General features: G+C 43.0%; 1 protein-coding gene across 1 annotated transcript; it reads right to left on the bottom strand.

The window, feature by feature from the left end:
• Window positions 1–2,720: 2,720 nt before the first annotated feature.
• On the bottom strand, window positions 2,721–9,214 carry PLK2 (polo like kinase 2). The gene is made up of 14 exons (XM_020979027.2): window positions 8,864–9,214; window positions 8,016–8,123; window positions 7,756–7,872; window positions 7,446–7,575; window positions 7,119–7,206; window positions 6,519–6,614; window positions 6,206–6,404; window positions 5,962–6,109; window positions 5,443–5,540; window positions 4,897–5,026; window positions 4,007–4,247; window positions 3,739–3,868; window positions 3,531–3,641; window positions 2,721–3,420 (listed from the first exon to the last, which is right to left on the bottom strand). Exons 1-14 carry the CDS (start codon window positions 9,212–9,214, stop codon window positions 3,229–3,231), a joined length of 2,139 nt encoding a protein of 712 aa, XP_020834686.1. The 3' UTR covers window positions 2,721–3,228.
• Window positions 9,215–9,647: the final 433 nt, after the last annotated feature.

Below are 9,647 nucleotides of genomic sequence, written 5' to 3'. Positions count from 1 at the left end.
AATGAACACCACTCATGTGTTGAGGGAATAGAGGCAAACTTCTCCAGGGAGACTATAATTCAACCAGTTGTGATTAACATAAACGTCATGTTAGCAACTTCCTACTTAAAGCTGATACAGCCCCCACCTACCCCATGAAAACTGGCTCCCCTTCTGCCCAATTAGGGACAGTGAGTATGATACAGCAGACAGAGCCGACCAGCGCTGGGACTGGGAAGACTGAGGTCTGATATTTGTCTCTGACACAGGCTGACTGAATGACCCTTGGCAATTCTCTCTGACCTCTGCATGCCCCAGGCTGCTCTCTCAGACTAAATTGTTCAACTGTGTTGGTGGATTTTCAATTGCATTTCTTCACTAGAAGTTCCCTACATTTCTGAAATCACAGCTTGACTCCCAGATTTGACCATTATATGTGTAAAATGTCCATATGGCACTGGGGAAGTTCTATGTAAATGACTCGTGCACAGACAATAGAAAAGTTTCCATTGCCCAGATCAGTGATGTCAAACTCTGAGGATCCCTTTGACAGACAGCATATTTTCTTAGAAAGCCACAAATTAACATTTTCTATGCTGCATTGTGTTTTTAAATTTTATTTTGTTAAACATTTCCCAATTACATTTTTATCTGGTTTGGGACACACCGGGGGATTTTGCAGGTTTTTTGGGCCCAGATGACCTCCTTTCTCCACAATAGTGGTTCCAACATGTTTGTATCTAAGCTGTGGTACTAGCTGTCCACTCTCCAGGACTCAGTTATACCTTAACGGATTAGGGACATGTATTAAATGCACTTTTGAGGTTATTCATGACGTGTATTGTTTTCTGTTTGGAAGTGCTTTAAGAGGCTTTGCTTTTAATGGAAGGAAATTTTATATTTTGGAAGCTTATACAATCTTTTCCTCTCTGTTCATCAGAGAACAAAGTCCAAATTCAAAATAACAAGTGAAGCAAGAACGACAAACCATGCAATGCTTGGTTAGGAACAGGGCTGGGTTTAGATGAAATGGAGCCCGAGTGATCATTAAAGGCATACTATTAACAAAAAGCAATGACTTAAGTGCATGTATAATTTCTTTTTAATACTCACATACACATTCCCACACACAAGGTAACCTAAACATGAGTTTTAAATCTTCTAAGTAGCACTGTTATTAATTGCTCTCAGTTTCCAGCTTTTCCAAAGGCCAGCTAAAGGCTTCAGTGGCATCCCCCTGAGAACTTTATCAAGACTTAGCTAGAGCTCTTCTAGTCAGGAGTCGGCTTCAGTTCTAGATCTCAGAAGACCCTGACTGCTTTCCCTCAGCCTTAGCTTTCAAAGCCAATAGGCACAGTTGTATAGAAAGTGCTAAGAGGCAGATTAAGGAGCTAAAATCCTTCTTTAGCCCTGCCCATGGGTGGTCATTTAACTTCAAAGAGCCTCAATTTCCTCATCTGTAAAATGGAGATAATACTTGTTATATTTACTTCACTGGGTGGTTGTGAGGATCTAATAAGATAATGGATGAAAAGTACTTCACATACTTTATTAATGTTTATTATTATTAATTAAGGCCAGATGCATCCTTTCCAAATGCCAAGTCCTTTGTAAATCCAAGCTATGTGCAGACTTTGATGGTACAAGATATGTTTTATCATTTTTTTCTAAACTACAACATGTGCTAATCATCTTTAAGCAGGAAGATGAACACAAAACCTCAGAAGTACATGTAGACCCTTAGCCTAGTTATTGACCATTTTTCTTCTTCCCAGAACCGGGAGTGATTCGATTTGGAAAAGAATTCAAAACAAATCATTTGCATCATGTGCAGGTCAACACAAGTTCAGGAGAACTGGATTAACAGCTTTCTTTAATGTGTGTGTGTGGAAGAGAATAGAGCAAACTGAATGAAAGCCAACTTGGAAATAAAGTCTGGACCTCTCCAAGAATAGATAAGACGGACACACGGATTGCCTACCAGCCCTGGGACCTTATCGCGCCCTTCCTCCTTCACACACAAAAACAGATCTACAAAAAGGTTCTCAGCTCCTGGACTCCTGCCCTAGCACTGGCAACAGGACTAGAATTATTTAGGCAGGGTTTTTTTAAGAGGCTGAGTAACACATATAGGTGATGAAAATATGATAATGCAGAGAGTGAGGCTGCTCAGTGTTAAAATGAGCTTCCCATCCCTGCTGTCACCTAATGAAATGAGGGGTTTACGTATGATCATTACAGCCTTCAGAGCCAAGCTAAACTAGTTCTGGGAAGCACTGTAAGACAGCAAGTGTTTTGAGTTCGAACAAGGCCCGAATTTTGGTTTTTGATAGTGTCTTATGCGGTACATTTGCCCTCTTCCTATTGAAATAGAGATGTGTATCTTTTAACTCTGAGTCAGCATACAAGTGGAGGGAGAGGGAGAGACAAAATGTCAGTGACCTATTAGTATCACTGCGTTATTGCTGAGGGAGCGGGGGTGGGTAGGAAGGATCAGCGTGGCTCTTTGTCAGTAATATTCCAAACACGGTCTGCCGAGCAGTTCAGGAAAGCACACAGTGCCAGTCATCTGTCCAGCAGCAACTCAAAGTCCATTCTATTGCCACCAGTTTCTGAAGTCTAGATTTAAGACAGGAGAGCAAAGCTTCTGCTTTTCATTCTCTTTATTGCCAACAGTTTAAAATGGTCAACATCCCCCCCCCCAAAAAAAAAGTTTAGATAATAAATACTGCACTTTAGGCTGTAATAAATAACAAGTTTATTAACAAGGAATGCACTTCTCCAGCCACAAGTGTGGGTTATTTTTTGTCTTGAAAAATTAAAGAAAAAAAAATATGGCCATAGTTCACAGTTGGGCAGCCAAAGCTGCTCTAGTTACAGCCGTTCAACAACATGGGAGCTTTCTCCCCCTCCCTCCCCTTCAGGAAGTGTATTCACAGTTCCAAGTCCTCTGTCTGAAATGCTCTCTACAGAGAGAATTTAAAAGTCAATGCATTTTTGCTGAAAAATTGTCCGAAAAACCCCTTAAACAGGTACATCAAGGAAAACCGCATTCTAGTACGCTGTTTAATGGCATCCAAAGACAAGATTTTTTATGCCTCAGTCTGGTCCCAGCCCAGCAGGCTGCAAAGGAATTGTTTTCGTACCACCACCTGTCCTTCTTCAACATACTGATCGTTCTCCTGCCTTCCCTTTCGTGCTCACAGTGAAATAAAAAAAAAGTCCTTTGGATTTAGACAGAAAAGTCCTTTAGTTACATCTTTGCAGCAACATGTTCAGTGCATATTCCATTCGGTTTTTTAATTCTAATGAACACCCGGTTATCAGCAAGGTGGTCAGCCTGAAGGTGGTGGATATCCTATCTTCATTGATATAGGTCAGCAGATATTCCTCATTCTGGCTACAGATTATGATCTTTGTATGATCATGGTAGAAGTTCACCTGCGGAAAACAAAGAGGGGGGCGAAAGATCAGAGCATTGCTAGATGAAGCTAAGGAGAATTCTGGAGAGGCGATGAGTGAAGTCATGCTAGGCCTTCATCATCATTTACCTGAAACGTGCCATCATTGAAGAGCATCATTAAGGCCTTGTCTGATTTTAACCACTGCAGCAAGTAGAGCCTTGGTCTGCGGACATCTGTAACGCTAGGTAGGTCTCCACCCTAAAAGAGAGAAGGAAAATTCAAGAAATTCGTTCTTGTGTGGACAACCTCGATGAGCAACAAACATGCTGAATTCTGGACAGTCATGCCCACTTACATCCATGAGGTTCTCTTCCATGTAGTGAGAGAAGTATTTCAGCACCGTCACTTGACTGATGAATTGTTGAGGGGCATCGGTAGCTGGGAAAACAGAACACTGACCAAGCTCTGCATAGTAGTGGACTGTCCTAACAGGCAAGAAGGGGAGGAAAGAAAAGGAAAAAAAAAAAGAGTCAGGGGGACATGTTTTGCCAGAAGTGAGACTTTTAACAATAGGAAAAAATAAAAATGAACACATCAAAATTATGAATTTATTGAATAACTACTTTTTGTCAGGAAGGAGACTCATGTGGGCACCGTTGTTGAAGAGTACACCAACAGTGTGGTCTGACAGCTGATAACCGAAGCCGTATTTATTTGAGTAATCCACCCACTTGGTCACCCACTGGAATGAGGTGACCAATTGCTCTTTGGGGATAAAGTCAGCCTCCGGCATGTTTTCCAGACACCCTCGAAGCACTCTGGCCACTGTGTCTGCAACACTGCCCATGGTACTATCTTCAAGACCTGAAAAACAAAGAGATTGCGATTTCAGATATAATATTTTTGTTATGGAGTGGAAGACATGATTTATTAAAGAACCTTGGAGAAAGCAGGGTTTAAGTCAAAGGTCTCAAGAACAAGACTTTTATTTTTCATACTTTTGTTTTAGGCCTACATCTTTCCTATTTTGCTAATGTTACTTACTCAAAGATTTAGAGCTGAAAGGGACTTTAGAGATATCTACAAGGTCACAGATCTAGACCTGAAAGTTCCTTCTAATTCATCTAGTTTGACCCATTCTTTTTACAGAGAAGGAAAAGGACACTCAAAGAGGATAAATGTCTTGTCCTTAGTAACAGTGACAGGGGAGGGATCTGAACTCGGGTCTTGACTCCTATTTTATCGACTACCCACATTGCCTAAATGTTATCCAGCCTCCTAAATTTTCAGATTTGGAAACTGAAGCCCCAAAAGGCTAAGTGACTTACCATAGATCACAAAAGGAATAAGTAGCAGAGCTCAGTTTCTAACCTAATTATTCTGACTCCAAATTCAGTAATAAGAAATTGCAACCAACCACAGAAATATTGGTGTTCTAATATGACTCTGGCTAACTCAGTCTTTTAAGCATTTACATTTTCCAAGAATGACAACCATATTGTCATCTACTTACATTCACTGCTACTGCTGCAGCTGCCAAGAGTTCCTCTGACAATCATTCGAATAGCATCACCAATTTGCTGCTTGGAATCTACTGCAGGTGCTCCAGAGTTGGCAACAGCAGTGCTGGGTGGCTGGATCTCCTGAGAAGAGAGAGTCCTGCATTAAGAATTAAGCATCTGAATACATTTTAAGGTTCAACACTAAAAAGTAAGACTTTCAAAGCTTTGCTAGCAACTGACAGGATTTAAAGGGGGTGGAAGTGGGGGGAAGGAGAAAAATTATGCAAGTCAGATTACTGACTACATCACTACAGTTGGCTTCTTAGCTTTTGCACCATGTCAAACTGAAGGGACCAGAATTAAACTTTTTAAAGGTGATAGAGGATGGACGGTGGAAAAGGCTTTTAGAAAAGGTTCTGAAAAAAATTTCTTGATGGGTATTTTGCATGCTTGGACTATGATAAATACAGAAGTTCAGTCAATACATGGGCTAAGCTTCAAGGAATTATCAGCTATAGTCAAAGCAGGCAAATACTTTTTATTCTTTTCCTACATACCTCATCCACTCTGTGTTTGATGGGTTGCTGAGTTATTGACGTTTTCTTCAGATCGTGCCTAAGCTTGTAAATTTCTTCGTCTTCCTTAGCTAGTCTATCTGTAAATTAAAGGAAAAAAAGGTATGAGCATGGGTAATTCAATAAAATTAAGAACAGAAACACCTAAATGTTTTGTTTTGCCTGATTTGTTTTTCTATGTATTATTTTTTCAGTTTATGAGTAACCAAGGCAGGAAACAGAGCATTATACAAAATGTCATTGGTTGCAGTTAAATAAGCAGTATGGTCAACTGATTAATTAACAAAAAGCTGCCTATCATGATAAATGCACCCAGAGAAACTAATTATACCATAGGTGTCTGTCTGCCTGCCTGCCTGTGCACTGAAAGTATGTTCAAAGAGGACTTGAAGTTAATATTATTCTCAACTTCATAATAAAAAAGCTAATTATACTAAACAGAGCTTTCTAGGGCTAACCAGTAGATTTTTTTTAAATGCTAGGGGCTGTAAAGCAACTTACTATGTGTATCAAAATATCTTGCTTTTTCTTTTTTGCCACCAAAAAGAGCTGCAGCAGCTTTCTTGAAGAAATTCTTGGCGGGACTTGATAAGTGGAAATCTGGAACCGTATGACAGCAGCTGGAAGAAAGTCTATCTGGGGTAAAGCCCTGTAAAGTGACAAAAAATAAGGACAGTCAGAAAACTGTAAGATGTCTGGAATGTTGTGCCAAGCATGTTATGGCAATAAAAGACAATGCACCAACCTGCAAGAAGAAGTCATGACGTATGATATCATCTAAACTGGGACGATCCTCAGGGTTTTTGGACAACATGCTGGCTATTAAGTGTTTTGCAGGGGCCAGCAATGAAGATGGCATTGTATACCTGGCTTCCCTTATACACCTGTAGGTTTCTTTGAGATTTGTCGTTTCAAATGGAGGTCTTCCTAGTAACATTGTATACCTAGGAATGAAGTAAGACTTTCTTTAGTCAAGGTTGCATAACAATTCCTTTTAAAGGTTTCTGAAACCCAAATTTGCACTTTGAATTCAGAGTATATAGTACAGCAGTACTTACATTACACAGCCTAAGGCCCAAATATCTGATTCACAGCCATGCCCTTGTTTATTGAGTACTTCAGGAGAGAGATAGTTTGGTGTGCCACAGATTGTTCTAAAAGACAACAATTAAAAAAAAAGTTAGGGAGTCGCACTCTTTCAAAAGGGCAGTTGAGATTTTTCTAAGAGTTAATAGGGATGGAAGCTTAAAAAAAAACCCTCAAAATAACCAATGCTAAGACTAATGTTTGCAATATGGTCCCTACCAGATGACCTTTGGGAATAGAAGCACACAAAATATAGGTGCAGAGGGGTCTGATTTGCTTTAACATTTACACAGAGTATCACTGTATTGTTCTCATGACTGACAAGTCTAACAAACCAAGGCCACTGTTCTCCCTGTAGGAAAACAAAGTCTGTACTTTTAATGCTCTACACATATTTAGGCTTGTTTCTTTGTCTCCTCTGGGTCATCAGTTTATCAGAAGTCTTATGATTATGTGCTCTAGGCATTAATCGACCTAAATCAGTTTTCTGGTTGGAAGTATACAGCATGGTCAGATTTTCCTATTCTCTCATGCCCATACATTCTGGCATGGTACATCTTTTGGGCTCTTACCTCCTCCTGTGTTCTAGTGGCTCCAACCTTGCTGCCAAGCCAAAGTCCCCCACTTTTAGTTCCATGGCTTCATTAATAAAGAAATTACCTAGAAACAAGAACAGCCAAGAACATGATTCCTCCTTGATCATCCACAAGAGTCAGATACAGTCACTGTTGAATAGGACAGTCAAAGCATCTTTTAAAAAGGGTTCACTGCAAGACGATTACAGGGAAAAATGAATAAGTGCATTCATTAGGTCAGATAAAAAGACAAAAAGCAAATGGGAAAAAAAGCACAAAGCTCCCCCCTTGCCAAAAGGGTCAGTATTTCTGGCACAAGCTCACCTAATTTAAGATCTCTGTGTAAGATTTCTTGTTCATGAAGGTACTTGAGACCTGACACAATCTGCCTGAGGTAGTATCGGACTTCCGGCTCTGTCAATACCTTTCTTGCTTTCAAGATATGAGCCATAGACTGAAGAGGGGGGAAAAAAAGTTGTCAGAATCAGCTGTTTGACTTTTACTTTTCATAGAAAGTGGATTGTTTTACTGTAAATGTCTAACATCATCTAAAATCCCAAACAAATAAAATTTTCAAATTTCAGTTTTGTGGCTAGTGAATCTAATGGAGTTAGTTGTTAGAACTAATCCTTACCCTTCTACTGCAGTACTCCAGAAGAATGTAAATGTTTTCTTTGTCTTCGAAGTAGTGGTAAAACTGTACCACATGCCTGTGATGAAGAATTCGGTGCAACTCTATTTCTTTGTCAATCTAAAAGAAAAAGCAAGATGTGCTCTGTGAGCCTCACGTCACCTCTGAGGAGACAGTGCTTACACATGCAGAAGACATTTTCCTAAGAGGGAAGGGCCATCCTGCCACACAAAGAAAATATTTTAAACAACAGTCATACACACCTTTTCCCTTTGATGAGGCTTAGCTACCCGGCTGTGAGGAATGATTTTTGCAGCATACACTTTGTTATTTGTTAAATCTGTCATCTCATAACACTTTGCAAAACCGCCCTAAAATGAGACAAAGACAGAAAATTAAGCTAAGCATGGCAAAAAGAAAAAAAGAAAAAGAAAAAGAAAAAGAAAATGGGCCCCTTTGTGTGTAGAGAAGAGCCTTTTCTAAAGCACCTTGAAAAGGGTCATACACAGTTTCCTCTCCTCAGTAACAAAGAAGAGTTCTTTATTATAATGTTTTGGGGTGTTGGGAGACAGAAAACTGTCTTTAAGAATGCAATCACATTCAGGGAGTTTTCAGGTAGAAAGAATTATATGGAGAGGGGACAAAAGCACTCCCATTTCTACACAACCCTCTGACAAAGCAGCTTCCTACTTTTTCATTTTTAATCTAAAAGGCTTTGGGAAAACCTGCTTGTGGAGCCCCAGGGAGAGGAAAAGGGAGAAGCCTCGACGGCCCGCACACACAAAGGCAGCACCAGGTGAAAGGACCAGAAGACCAGGGCAGGAAGCATCTGCTGCTGCTGCTCCTTCAGCTGCCCCGGGGTAGGAACCGGTTAGGAAATGGGAAGAGGGGGGCCGGTGAGGAGGTGCTGCCAGAAACACCCAGGTAAGCCGGTGCTATTGGGAGAGCAGGGATTGGGGGGAGGGTTGCTAGAAAAGCCTCACTTGCCCTCAACTCCATCTGGGTCATGAGGGGGGGTCCTCGCGTGGACCCTCATCTCTCCGCACCCCCGCGGTCCAATTCCCCTCCATTCTCTCCTTCCTCCAGCTTCGCGCGCCCGGGTACCACTCACCTTCCCCAGCACCTTGCCCCGGCAGTAGCGCTTCCCCGTGGTGGGGTCGGTTATAATCCTCGAGACCTCGGTCCCGGAGTGCGAGTGATGGTGGTGATGGTGCGCAGACAGCTGGGTCTGGGGCTGCTGCTGCTGCTGCTGCTGCTGCGCCGCCGGCGGCTGCTGCTGCTGCTGCTGCTGCTGCTGCTGCTGCTGCTGCGACGGCGGCGGCGGCGGCGGCAGCGGCTCCTCGGCCAGAGGCTGCTGCTGCTTCTTCTTCCTAGACTCCCCGCTACAGGCTTTGCCCAGCGCCTGCTCGCACATCTTGGTCGTGCCGGCCGGCTGGTAGGTGATCGTCCTCAGTAACTCCATCGCGTCTTCCTCTGGCTCACAGCCTGAGCCTCAGCCTCCTCGATGCCGGGGCGCTGCTTCCACCGCAGAGGCTCTGAGCTGGTGCGGCGCTCCCGAGTGCCCGAGCCCGTCTCCCCAGCTAGTACTGCCGCCCAGCCCCGAACCCGCGCCCGCGTTCGACTTGTGCGAGTGGAACGGGCGGGCGCAACGCTTTTACAGGCAGGGGCGGTTCGAGGCGGGGTGGAAGCTGGAGAAGGAGCGACACGTCACAAAGAACGCCCCGCCCACCCTCGCCATTCTAAGGGGAGCCTCTGGCCTTGGAGGTGCGCTGGGGCTTAGTGTCGGAGCCACCCCGAGTGCTCGCGGCCGAGTCTGAGGCTTTCCTTCCCGATCCGTAGTTGTCCGTGGCTCCCAGCTGGGAAGGGGAGAGGGGTCTGCAGGCCACCGGCCAGGT

This window comes from Phascolarctos cinereus, unplaced genomic scaffold (genome assembly GCF_003287225.1).
Source record: "Phascolarctos cinereus isolate Bilbo 61053 unplaced genomic scaffold, phaCin_HiC Scaffold_4;HRSCAF=312, whole genome shotgun sequence".
NCBI classification, from domain to species: domain Eukaryota; kingdom Metazoa; phylum Chordata; class Mammalia; order Diprotodontia; family Phascolarctidae; genus Phascolarctos; species Phascolarctos cinereus.
Note: the sequence above shows the minus strand (reverse complement) of the source record. Positions and strands in the feature narration are given on the sequence as shown.

Coding starts and splice junctions, on each gene's coding strand:
- PLK2 (XM_020979027.2), bottom strand. CDS start 9,214: ATGGAGTTACTGAGGACGATCACCTACCAGCCGGCCGGCACGACCAAG. Junction 7,873..8,015: donor AGCCTCATCAAAGGGAAAAG/GTGTGTATGACT, acceptor TTTTTCTTTTAG/ATTGACAAAGAAATAGAGTT. Junction 6,615..7,118: donor CCACTAGAACACAGGAGGAG/GTAAGAGCCCAA, acceptor GTTGTCTTTTAG/AACAATCTGTGGCACACCAA.